The sequence below is a fragment of the Haliotis rubra genome, unplaced genomic scaffold (assembly GCF_003918875.1).
Source record: "Haliotis rubra isolate DU_JTF1 unplaced genomic scaffold, ASM391887v1 Scf100, whole genome shotgun sequence".
NCBI lineage: Eukaryota > Metazoa > Mollusca > Gastropoda > Lepetellida > Haliotidae > Haliotis > Haliotis rubra.
This window is the reverse complement of record NW_025764893.1, coordinates 81,881-96,259: the sequence shown is the minus strand read 5'-3', so window position 1 is coordinate 96,259 and position 14,379 is coordinate 81,881. Positions and strand designations below refer to the sequence as shown.

The following is a 14,379-nucleotide window of genomic DNA, read 5'->3' as shown; positions in this document are numbered from 1 at the left end:
AGTGATAATGTCACTACTTTGGGCATTAGACTTGATCTTACAAACCCATTCCCTACGCTTATGAAAGCAGTCACTGAAGAGGAAATTGTCTGGAATTTCATGATCAGAATTAACCGATATTGGGCATGTTCTGATGGTTTGATGATTTTAAACACATGTAGTTAAATAAACTACACATTATTTGCTTAGGGCAGAGATGCCAACCCGAAAGTGTTGCAAATAGTAGTTTCAAAGATCAAAATTAGTATTTTGACCATAAAATTAGTAGTCATGATGGATTCTGAGAAACGTAATAGGACACTAATTAAGAGTAAAGCTTTAATTTCACATACCTCCAACAGCAGATTTCCAAATTAAAGCATTACATTTCTTCTTGTCTGTTTTTGGCGAAAATGTATGTTTTTGTCTATATATCCGAATTTTAATGAATTTTCTTCAAATTTCGTAGAATTTCTAGTGCAGTCGTATTGGCGTAGTTGGAGGCTAAAATTCATAGCGACCACGATGAAATCATAGAGGTTGGCATCTCTGCTTAGGGCCAAGGTCATCTTAAGTCAAAATTCTGACCTTTAGGAAATGTTGTGGAGTATTTTACTGGCAGTATGGTAAGAGTCTATTCAAAATGAATTCTAAGAAACAATTCTTCAAGCTCAAACCTTAATTACAATCATTGTGAATGATCATCCCCCTCATCAGGACACCTGAGACTCACCTTCCTCCTCCTCTTCCTCCGAACCTTCCGCATCACAGTCATCAGCAGGACCAGCCTCTGCTTCTTCTTCCTCAGATATCAAGGACTTCTCCACATCACTTTCCTCTGCCTCTGACAAACCGTTCTCTGATGACAGAACAGATTCCTTCCCTCTCCTTGTTCCTCTCACCTCACCCCGAGCTGCAGCAGGTCCTCGAGAGTCCTCTGCCCCAAGGTCTGGCAGCTCATCACCCTCACTGTCCAAATCGGGCAATCTCATCTCACTATTCTCAGCCAGCTCATCACTTGATGATCTTTGTTCCTCACCCTCTTCATCCGAACTCTCAATTACAATATTCCTTTTGCACACACTCCTCCGCCGGTTCTTCTTCACTGGGGTTTCCTCGTCACTATCTCTCACAATGTCATCATCACAGATGCTGCTCTCAACCCTGGAATCCCCCTCCTCAACAACTGGAGTGTTCTCGACCGATTCCACAACATGGATGTTTTTCAGTGAGTCCAAAGCCTTAATACCTGGCAGACCAGCACCTTCTAGACTCTCCTGCAGCTTCTTCCGACAAGGAGGGGAATCATCCACATAGGTCTCCTCAAGCCTATCGCTGTGGACAGAAGAGGTTGATGATTGACTCTCGGGACTGTCAGATGCACAGCTCATTAAAGTGCGGCTCAGAAACTGAGCAGGAGATGCAGATTTAGAATAATTCCGTTGTCTCTTGGCCTTCAGCTCCATCAAAGGACTAGCAGGTTCGGGAGAGATCAAGATCTGCTCCTCTACAACCAGAGGACGTTTCTTAAAAGGTGTCAACTTTTTGTATTTGAATTCTTTTGGCGATGTCAATTCCTCTTTCACAGTTAGTAGTTCTGGAACCTCTGGCTTGTTGGTTGTCAATCCTTCATCAATGTCATCTATCAGTTCTGTTTCCTTGTCAGATGAGGATAAATAATCTTCAAGTCTTTCACAAGTGGCATTCATCTGTGAACAATCCAATCCTGATGTCTTGTCATCTGCACCAGCATCAGAATCAGGCTGTATAGTGATGCTCATGTTTTGGTCAATTCTGTCAATGACATCATCAATTTCATTGGACAGTGTGTCTTTGGCATTTGATTGATGGGCGTCGAGGTGGTTGTTCATTACCGTATCTGCTTCAGAGCTAATTTCTTCCTCACAGCTTTTATACTCTGTGTTATCGCTGGCTGGTGAGGTATTTTTTCTAATGACATCCTTGTTAGGTGATGGCACATCATTCTCTGTCATCGACACATCAGCTTCGTACTTATCAGATCCTTCATCGGACTGGGACTTATTCTAGAAGGAGGGGAGATATATTGTAATTTACAATAAAAAGATATATTTGAAAACAACTGCAAGGGAAGTAGGGGGTGAGTGAGTGAGTTTAGTTTTACGATGCATTTAGCAATATTGCAGCAATATCACGGCAGGGACACCAGAAATGGGCTTCATGTACTGTACCCATGAGGAGAATTGAACCTGGGTCTACAGCATGACGAGCGAATGCTTTAACCACAAGGCTAACCCACCACCCCATCAAGTAGAAAGGTAGGTGAAGGTCAAAGATAATTATATAACACTTTATATACCATCTACTGCTGTATTAAAAGGATCTCAATGACACTATCAACGTTATATGGTGACCTCTGAGAATGGATATTAATACTGATGTAGTGTTAGCAACATCACTTCTGGGATGATATCCAACTCAGGACTTGATACAAAATGTCAAAATAGTATTCAACGTGCAAATATATATGTATAAAATACAATTTACATTTTTGTGGCATATTTTGAATTTCTACCTTGCCATAAGTTGTGACAAATGAAAAAGAAAAATTTGCTATGGCAAGGTTTTACAATTCTAAAATAATTTTTTTACCTCATCATGGATTGATGTATGTTCAACCTTGACCTCTGTCTTCAAACCTGACCCTTCAACCTTGACCTCTGTCTTTACAGCTAACCCTTCAACCTTGACCTCTGTCTTTACAGCTGATCTTTCAACCTTGACATCTGGTGGTAAATATTCTGATTTAACCTTCACAGGAGAATCAAGAATTTCAATCAAAGAACTATCTAATCCATTCTGATTCTGCAAAACAGGTGCCCTCTCCTCTTTGACCTTCACTGGTGAATCCTGAACTTCTACTGGTTCATCATCATCATCATCATCATCATCATCATCATCCATGACAGTGAGGTCCACAGTGGCGGGGAGAGGAACATCACTGTCATAGTCAGAGCTGCCTGGAATATATGAAAGGTCCCGACATGACTTTTTTCTATATGCTTGCAACAGCTGGGCAACAGTAAAAAAACACCACCTTATTGCTCTGTTGAAAGAATGCTTATGTCACTTTCATAAATTTCCTGACATATAATGATAGTGATTCATGACTTTACACAGGAAAATACATCCTCATATTCATGTGTTTGTTTTGCAAAGTCTCATTCACCACTATTCCCGTTGTTTGTGGGAACTGCGGTGGCTGAGTGGGTAAGATCACTGAATTTGTGTGCTGATGAGTAGGTGCCTGAGTATGGGTTTGAATCCCGGATGGGTCAACAACAAACAAACAGAGATTAAACTGGAGGAAAGAACAGATACCTTTTGGCCTGTTTGGTTTCTGTTCATATTGCTTGGGTTGGAAGAAACCTGTAGGGGATTTGCGCAGCTGAGCTCTGTTGTTGACATCACAGTTGCGGGGGTATTTCCCCATTCTCTCCTGCAGCGTTGACGACAGACTAGACTCCATCTGCAGCAGCTCCTGGGCTTTCTGCACCTGAACACATCAGACATGGATCTGGATCAGGCAATGGATTCCCTGGCCGATAAACATTTTGAGAATGTTAATTTCTTAGATTGACACATGTATCCATATCAAACTGGAATGGTCAATAAAACCACAGGTTCATCTGTCAGACCCGTACATGAGAGTGAATGAGTGAGTTGGGTTCATTGCTGCTTTGAACAGTGTTCCCGTTATATCACTGCATAATTTGGCTTCCCTGGCCCACAGACCTGAACAGGTCAGATTTGGATCTAGATTCCCTGGCCCACAAATCTCATCTCCTGCACCTGACATGAATCAATCTAGATCCAAGTTGAAGATATTGTTGTGTGTGGCCCAGAGTTCTTCATCCCTTTACACTGACAAGACTCAGGTGTAGATGACAGATTCAGGGGCAGACACAGACAAGACAGATAAAGGGACAGGGACAGACACAGACACAGACAAGACAGATAGAGGGACAGGGACAGACACAGACAAGACAGATAAAAGGACAGGGACAGACACAGACCAGGCAGATAAAGGGATAGGGGCAGACACAGACAAGACAGATAAAGGGACAGGGACAGACACAGACAAGACAGATAAAGGGACAGGGACAGACACAGACAAGACAGATAAAGGGACAGGGGCAGACACAGACAAGACAGATAAAGGGACAGACACAGACCAGACAAGACAGATAGAGGGACAGACACAGACAAGACAGATAAAGGGACAGGGACAGACACAGACAAGACAGATAAAGGGACAGGGACAGGGACAGACACAGACAAGACAGATAAAGGGACAGGGACAGGGACAGACACAGACAAGACAGATAAAGGGACAGGGACAGACACAGACAAGACAGATAAAGGGACAGGGACAGACACAGACAAGACAGATAGAGGGACAGGGACAGACACAGACAAGACAGATAAAGGGACAGGGACAGACACAGACAAGACAGATAAAGGGACAGGGACAGACACAGACAAGACAGATAAAGGGACAGGGACAGACACAGACAAGACAGATAAAGGGACAGGGACAGGGACAGACACAGACAAGACAGATAAAGGGACAGGGACAGACACAGACAAAACAGATAAAGGGACAGGGACAGACACAGACAAGACAGATAGAGGGACAGGGACAGACACAGACAAGACAGATAAAGGGACAGGGACAGACACAGACAAGACAGATAAAGGGACAGGGACAGACACAGACAAGACAGATAAAGGGACAGGGACAGACACAGACAAGACAAGACGGATACAGGGACAGGGACAGACATAGACAAGACAGATAGAGGGACAGGGACAGACACAGACAGTTACAGATTCCTCAGTTAGGCCTTTGAGTTCAAATTCAATTTCAAACATTCCTTGTTATTTCTTCAAAATGTTAAACTGGTGTGGGAGGCTATAAGGAAGATGTTTAGAGTTATCTCCCTTCCATTATTGCTATATATCTGTTGTGATTAGTCAAATTTCATTTCGTTTTGAAGAGTTTAAGATCACTTATATAGTAATTTATTCATACTGACAGCGATAGTAAATTAAGTTTATAAAAACTGTAAATATTTCTGGGAGACAGAATAAAAGACATACTACTTTTCATACAAATATTCTATTCCCATCTAAATTTTTGAGGGTGGTGGATTTATATGCCATGGTTAAAAGAAACTCTGGCTTTACATAAACAGTAGTTTATGATTACAATGATTTTGTTTTCATATTCCAGTTTTACAAAAGCAGACTAAATAATCAAATCGGGTCCAGATAATCCAGTGATTGATATAATGACCAACGTCCCGAGACATTAGAGCATGAAGACACTCCATCAAACAAGTCATAGCTCCTGACCACAGTGTGTCATGAGAGGGAGTCATGGACATGTTTTCGGGAGTCAACTTCGGCTTGGAACTTTCATCACGACATCAACTGTGATTGTCTAATAACGACAAAAAACAAGGTATGGCCGGTCAGGTATTTAATCAGCACTGAGCAGTTAACTGGCAAACATTTAGTTTTAGAAGTTTTAGATTATCTGAACTAAGGGCCTATTAGCATTGCGTCAACAGTGACACAAGCTTCTAAATTCACTGCATATTTGAGGTAATTTGTTCATCAAATACGCAGGTTTTCCGCATCATAGCAAACACTGTGACCATTTGATCAATCAGGTCATCTTTTATGGCAAACGTTGCTGCAGTCAAATTTTAACTCCTACCCGTCAATGTGCAAATTCTAAACCGAACATTTCCCCATGGGTCCCTTACCCGATGCTGGATGTAGTCATTAGAGTGAGCCGCCTTGGTGTCGTGTTCTGCATCGCTGTCCACATCGTTAGCATGTTCCTGACTGAACATAAGGTCATGATCACTGACGCCAAATATCTCTGTAATATAAACATATAACATTTTTGGGTATGACTCCAGCAATATCAGACTGAGTGATATGACAATATTGATACACAACTTCCATAAAAACAAGTTGTTCAATGACACACATATGTATATATATAATTTTATAATGTATTAAATTTTCAGGAATCAGTGTAGAGGATTTCTAAACAGTGAGTGAGTGAGTTTAGTTTTATGCCGCACTCAGCAATATTCCTGCTATTTGGCGCCAGTCTGTAAATAATCGAGTCTGGACCAGAAAATCCAGTGATCAACAGCATGAGCATCGATCTGCGCAATTGGGAACCGATGACATGTGCCAACCAAGTCAGCGAGCCTGACCACCCGATCCCGTTAGTCGCCTTTTACGACAAGCATAGTCGCCTTTTGTGGCAAGCATGGGTTGCCGGATTCTACCCGGATCTTCACAGGTAGGATTTCTAAACAGTAAATGGAAAGAAGGCCAGAAAGCATGAAAGCGTGCAAAGTTACAATTTGAACATGCAATAAACTTTGAGGTTTCGCAATATCTTACTATTTCTTTTTGAAAGGTTAAAAAGCTTGGTTTAGTCATTTAGATTTTTATACCCCCACCAACTGGTGATATGTGGTCTTGTGCATAGAGCTCTGGTCACAAATCAGCTGAAGATAAGCTGGGATGGTCACGGGGAGTCCTTGGATGGGTGACTGTGTTTGGCAGTTTGACTCCTGAGAGTTTCCAGGACTTCAGTCCTGCCCCACAACGAAGCACATGTGATACATGTGGTCTGATCTTAGGCAAGTGAGTTTGTACAAAAGTGCCACTGTTCACCCAGCAGAAAATGGGTACCCGGTGGGATAAGACACATGACTATTAACCTTCTAGCGCCCACAGGCAGCTTGGGTTATCTGGGGTAATAATGTGCATCATGTTTTATGTGCTTCGAGTATGCCCGTGTGGCGTGGAGTTCATCTCTATATAAGTGGCCTGATTATTAATATTATATTATTTTACACTTAATGTGGCACACAAGCCTTCATCATTTTGTACAGAATGAGCACTGCTTCCTTATATTTAGGAATGTCAAAAATGCATTTTTTTCTTTTCATGGCTCTGCTTGTTGGACAAATTTGATATCACTTTGCAAAAGTAACACCATTGAGAAATCATTCCAATTTTGAACTTTCTTAAAAACATGTTATGAAAAATTACAAATTGTTCCACTACTTAACAGAATAGATGCATCATAACAGAGTGGGTGCGGTGGGGTAGCCTTGTGGTTAAAGCGTTCACTCGTCACGCTGGTTCGATTCCCCACATGGGTACAATGTGTGAAGCCCATTTCTGGTGTCCCCCGTCGTGATATTGCTGGAATATTGCTACAAGCGGCGTAAAAACAAACTCACTCACTCATAACTGAGTTGATGAACAGAAATAGCTGATGAGTGAGTGAGTTTATTTTTACGCCGCAGCAATATTCTAGCAATATCATGACTGGGGACACCAGAAATAATAATTTATAATTCAAATTGTTTTGATGAGGTAATAATGACTGTCCATATTGTAGCTGTTTGCACATCATCAAAACAATTTGAATTATAAAACTTTAGTAGTTTCTATTATTTGCTTATTTGTATCAAATGGCCATGAAACAAAACTAAGGTAATTTGCTAAAATCCAACTGTTTTCATTCAGAGATAACTTATTTTCATTGAAGATTTTACCATGGCTTCAATCTTTGACCTATGTTGCTGCAAGGTAGGTGGGTTTTAATTAACAATTTAACCACCATACACAAAATATGTAATGTGATGGGGGTGATGTTTAGAATAAAAAGGTTTAATAAATATACTACCCATCAAAAGCTTAGACTCACTTAAAGCACACACTATATGTTATGTATATATACATATAGTTACATCGAAGATGAATTTCTCCACTATCTTGGGGGAACCAACTGCAAACCTTACGCAGATGAATTGCACAAGGATCAGGCACCAGATTGCTGAAGAGCAGGTGCAAATAATGTGCATGTGAACAGCTGCGTTTTGGTGCAAAGTTTTGTTAAGAATTCGCCAATTTTCACTGAGTTTCATCATTTATTGAACTCATGACAATAATCTTTTCAATGTTACGAATTTGTTTTACAATACATCAATTCATGTGTAAACAGTACCTTTAAACAGTATGGAATATTTTGCAAAATCTAGTTTTGAACAGTTGACTGAAATAAGTGGCTGCATTTCTACTAGTGAGTCTAAACTTTTGAAGGGTAGTATACATAGAAATGAGATAAAAGCCAAATAATTGATGGGTAGAGGAAAATTGAGAATTATGAGATGGTGTGAACGGAGTGTGATAACAAAATGGACAACAAACATACATTTGAACCACTACAACTGGCTGTTTACATAAATCACTACAGTCACAAACACAACATGTAGAGATTACTACACTCAAGACAACAGATCCTCCATTGTTTAGTCCATGGTCTGGCAGATATCAGAAGCTTAATTGCCGTGACGTTAATCTGCAGGACTGTATCTACTACCGGGGATTAGCCGGAGATTATCTTGGAGGTGTTAAACACTACACAAACATGTTGATACATGTCGCATTGCTAAAGATAAGCACAAGCTTCTGTGTGGACTTTTGGCAGGATTTGTTGTTTTATGAATTAACGTGAAAATTCCAGTAAAAACAAAGCTGGGTGAGGTGAATGAAGGTTAAGATTTTGTTGCACACTGATTAAGAGACCTTTGGCACAGTAAAGGGTTCATCTAGATAATGAGTCTGCTATCTGGAGCTGGGCTTCCATGGTGTGATCTCAGCACTTACTATAGTATTAAAAAATCTGTAGTCTACAGTTTCTATACGAGTAGTAACATGAAAAAACAACAATCCAGAAACACAGATTAATACCTCCCCCTACAACTTCAGGCAAATTTCTAAAATCAAAATTCATACAAAGTTAATTATACAACACCTACGCCCCATTCAGGTTGTCATATCTTTCAGTCAAATCAACCCTCTATCGAGGAAACACTAAATGGCCCATAATCATATATAAACTCTCCCCATCATCATCATCATCGATTACACAATGCCATTTAGAAAGTGGTCAAATGTAACATGTGTTATATTTGGGATTACACTTTCTTAGTAAAGTACAAACTTTAGTTGAGCCCCATCCAAGAAGTCGCGGTAGCTGATCGGGTTAGGCGGCTGACTTTGTGTGCTGGCGATCAGGTGCCTGACTCTGAGGGTGTGAGTTCGAATCCCGGATGGGGCTCAACTCAAAAAAGTACTAGAATTTGTACTTAACTAAGAAAGTGTAATCCCAAATATAACATATGTTACATCATCATCATCATCGGGCCGTGGGGTAGCCTAGTGGTTAAAGCGTCTGCTAGTCACGCTGAAGACCCAGGTTCGATTTCCTACATGGGTACACTCTGGAGTCCCCCGCCTCGATATTGCTGGAATATTGCTAAAAGCGGCGTAAAACCATACTCACTCACTCATCATCAGTTGCTCTTACCCAGTGAATGTAGATAGGCGATATGAGTGTCCAGTCTGGGATCTGACCGCCGGTCAACTCCATGCATGTCCTGCAGCTGTCTCTGTGTCTTGGAGAAGCGGGCATCGTCCAGTGTGAACAATTCACGTAGTTCCCCCTTAGTGAAGTACCTGGATAGAAATTACACACCATCATAATATGGGGTGGAAATAACTTTAAAATTGCTAGTGTACTCTGGAACAGTGGCACATGTAAAATCACTTGCCCTGATCATTTTTCCACTATACCAGCTGTTTTCTTGTTGATATTTTAAAATAAACAACATAATTAACATTGGAAAGTCAACTGGACACCGGTACAGTGTGATATACAAATTTGCTTGCCCGGCGGAAAAAAACACTGGAGTCAGACGTCGGGCAATGGGTTATTTCCACCCCTGATAATATGTTCACTCTTTTCAGGAGATCTCTGTTATTTTAGAAACACAGTTTTACCAAGACTGAGTTATTCCTGAACATTCTGATGGCTTACTTTTTGGTTTAAACATATTTGTATTCTTAAAGAATCTGGTTTTGTAAACAAGCAGAACTTTACTTATATCAATACCTCACCAGTACATATATCATTTAAACAAAATACACAAGAACTGGATACAAAAAATGACAAATCATATATTTGAGTTGTAGGTGCTTATAAACCTTGAGCATGCACCTACACTTCATTAATTGATTGCATAAAATTACCATCTAGAATAATTTATCAAATCGTTTAGACTTAAAGATGTATTGATGCAGGGACTCTATTATGTTCTTATTGACATTGTTGTTTGCCGGAGGTATTCCGTATAACACAGTTTGGAGATTGTGGCCATTTACATAGAAATAGGTATTATTTCTAACAGCAGTGTATAACTTATATGTAAAAAGATAATGAACAGTATCTTCATTGTGGTATCCACAAGCGCATTCAGGGTTGTTAGAAATGTGTCTATTTACTTTATCTGCATTCACACCACTACAGCCGAGCTTAAGTCGACAGTGTACGATCTGACAGAATTGACTGAGTTATTCTTGAACATTCTGATGGCTTACTTTTTCAGGTACATAAGTTTTAATGTGGGCTATTGACAAGTTTGTTGGAAATGAGTTAATACTCATGTCAATCAATCTTTATAAAGGGCACTGGCCTATAGTAAATTTATACACACAATATATACAACTGAGCAGTAGAAAAGCATATGTCAAATATTTACAGATTACAAATTAAAACAGATTTTCTATGTATAAATGCAAAAAAGATATACATTGACAGGTTCTATAATTCAATACTATTTTCATTTGTTGATGGTATGGTCATTTCTATTTCATTTGGATGGGTATAATAGTAGGATGTTAAATATTTCTTTCTAAGGTTTTCAAAGGCAGATAAAAAGAAAATGGTAATCGACTGCTACAGCCAGAGGTACAAATAAGCTGCGTATCTTCGTAAATTACGCAAATATTTATGCGAAAACTCAATTCCTATTAAGGGTATTGCATAAAAGTATGCTTCAATTTTTTAAAATAATCAATATATTTGATATTATTTGTGTACAAACAAAACAGATAAAATAACTGAGGTATATTGAGAGTTTCTATTTCAGCACGTGGACTCGGCAACCTGCAGTCTTTCTTAACAGATCAAATATAAATAACAAACACGTAAACCAACATTTAAACTTTAATATATTTTTACAATTAATGGAAAATGGCAAAATACCCAATTGCGTTTGAGTGAGGTGGGTACAATTTATTTGGTTACTCAAAGGAAAATTGGGATACCCAATTAAGATGAACATAAGCGAATACATAACTCAATGACCTAAAAAGTTATCTGTAGCTCTGTACAGCATTAATGTTACAAAGGTTGCAAATTCTATGATTACAAGGAATATTAATATAACGCTCATAGGGCTCGAAAAATTCCACTCGTCCGCTCATATTGACAAGTAAAATTTGTTTTGGGAGTGAAAAACATAATTTGCTCGCCCTAGAGGATGAGTACATTTTCTGACCCAAAATTAACATTTATATTTTTCCTTGAAGTTCAGCTATCTTAAATGGTGAACGAATTCAATTTTGTCAAAGAGGTTGTACAGAAGACAAAGTAAGTAATTATATATTGTAGTTTTATTCCAAGCAAACATTTTGAAATTAAAGAATTAAAATTTATATACATTGTGATGCATGATCTACATGGCAAGTACATATTCAGAAGGACGGAGTGGAAAGTTCATATTACTCGCCCTAAAGGGCGAACACAGATTTTTGAATTTTTCGAGCCCGGGCCCAGTTTCAACAAACAACTAATGGGATAAAGCTACATGGAATTGCCTTTCAGTGATTTTTTTATTATTAATATTCTTGGCATAGTTCAGATTTCCATTGTTTATAATGCAGATATTTAGAGGATTAGAGTATACGCTCATGCATTACCTGTCACATCTGTTACTAATAATTTTCTCCCTTATTCAATATTTTTGTTCATCTGTATCAAAATGTCCCAATGTTTATGAAGTGGGAAACATCAGTCCCAGTAACCTGTACCTAGAAACTTGCATCATTGCCTATTTATATGCCCGAATTATACAGATATATGTCATGTAAGCTACTTTTATGTGAATGGTCACAACTTTAACACTCTATTATTCAGTAATAAGAACCTATCAAATTATGTCAATACAAACAAAATCCAGTCTGTTCATAAGTTTATATGACTAGGCAAACGTTTGTCGCAATGGTTTTTCTGCATGAATGTAAAATAACATCTGATGTAGATATCCTGTTGTTATATGTATTCGTTTGTGGAGAGACATTAATATGGGGGAAACCGTGTCTGTCAATCCCACTGTACATGAATTAAGTACAAGAATAAACATTATTTAAACTAACTGATCCGACAAAGAGGTCCATGATTTTTTAAAACCATTACGGACAAAATATTTCAATACTGATACAATAATCAGTTATCCAAATAAGTTGTCCATAGCTGACATGTTATTTTGTGATATTTGACATGAATAATATGTTTGAAATGATTATTATTATTTTTTATTCATAAATAATTATTGGTAAACACATTTAACATCAAGATGGAAAGCCTGAAGTATTTTTACAATAACACACTCTGTTTGAAATGTTTATTTTTTCTTTTGATTCATACATAATTATTGGTAAACACATTTAACATCAAGATGGAAAACCTGAAGTATTTTTACAATAACACACTCTGTTTGAAATGGTTATTATTTCTTTTGATTCATAAATAATTATTGGTAAACACATTTAACATCAAGATGGAAAACCTGAAATATTTTTACAATAACACACTCTGTTTGAAATGGTTATTATTTCTTTTGATTAATAAATAATTATTGGTAAACACATTTAACATCAAGATGGAAAACCTGAAGTATTTTTACAATAACACACTCTGTTTGAAATGTTTATTTTTTCTTTTGATTCATAAATAATTATTGGTAAACACATTTAACATCAAGATGGAAAACCTGAAGTATTTTTACAATAACACACTCTGTTTGAAATGTTTATTTTTTCTTTTGATTCATAAATAATTATTGGTAAACACATTTAACATCAAGATGGAAAACCTGAAGTATTTTTACAAATACACACTTTGTTTGAAATGTTTATTATTTCTTTTGATTCATGAATAATTATTGGTAAACACATTTAACATCAAGATGGAAATCCTGAAATATTTTTACAATAACACACTGTTTGAAATGGTTATTATTTTCTTTTGATTCATGAATAATTACTGGTAAACACATTTAACATCAAGATGGAAAACCTGAAGTATTTTTACAATAACACACTCTAAACATTTCCCATAATAAAATTTGACTTTATTAATCAATATAAGAACAAAGTATCACCATTGATTGAAAAGAACTGATTCTAACCAACAGGTATTGATAACATGCACATCAGTTCTGCCTGCTACTGAGTTTCCATGACAACATACATGCTACAGCACGCACACTACCAGGATTTCTGTACATACAGACTAAAGCTATTTCACATGGTTTACAAAATTTGTTCCAAACAATTAGTTTGGAAAGTCGAAATATACTGAAAACAAATGCTGACCCTGTTTAAAGTGTGATGGTTACATTAAATACAGTAGGTCACAACATGGCAGAAAACAGTGCCGACTTAAATCAAACTCAAACACAGGGTTTTATGCAATGTGCATCCAGTGAGTGAGTGAGTTGGGTTTTATGTCGCTAATAGCAATATTCCAGCAAAATCACGGCGGGGGACACCAGAAATGGGCTTCACACATTGTGCCCATGTGGGGAATCGAACCTCAGGCCTTCGGTGTGACGAGTGAACGTTTTAATTGCTAGGCTACCCCCACACAAATGTAGAGAATGGTCAAAGAAAAAATTCACTGCTTCCAGAGGGACGCACAATATTACTTATTACTGATTGTACCAACAACACATCTATGACTTTGCTAAGAGTTTGGTTGTTTCTTTCAGAGCAGTTACCATGCATCGTTTCACTCATCAGTCCACATGATCAATGATTCATTCCAGGCTCTAAAGAAATTATGAAAACATACAGTTCTCTACACTGTTACTTCATAGGACCCTCATATTGCCTGCAAGGACCCTTAAAACTAATAATTAGGAGTCCACAGGACCACAGTGTTTGTGAGTCAAGGTAAAACCCTGAAATGTATCCATTTCTATTAGTTGAAGCTTTACTCTTAAAATCCTTTCAGTCGCCAGAAACATTTTCAATTTTTGTTTAAAAAAAATAGAAAATAAAAGATTTCATTTTCATCATGTATATAGTAGCAATCATTTAGACCTGAGACTGTGCAGATAAATCCCTGTTTCTCAATCTTTCATAATAATACATATTGATCTTATTATATAACCTTGAACATGTGTG

General features: G+C 37.9%; 1 protein-coding gene across 1 annotated transcript in view; it reads right to left on the bottom strand.

Moving 5' to 3' along the window:
- Nucleotides 1-14,379, bottom strand: part of LOC124266326 (DNA excision repair protein ERCC-6-like) — a 68,739-nt gene that overhangs the window by 4,317 nt on the left and 50,043 nt on the right. Inside the window, 5 exon segments of the mRNA XM_046701132.1 lie at nucleotides 713-2,024; nucleotides 2,611-2,978; nucleotides 3,340-3,514; nucleotides 5,793-5,911; nucleotides 9,437-9,585. Coding sequence (XP_046557088.1) covers nucleotides 713-2,024; nucleotides 2,611-2,978; nucleotides 3,340-3,514; nucleotides 5,793-5,911; nucleotides 9,437-9,585 — 2,123 coding nt within the window.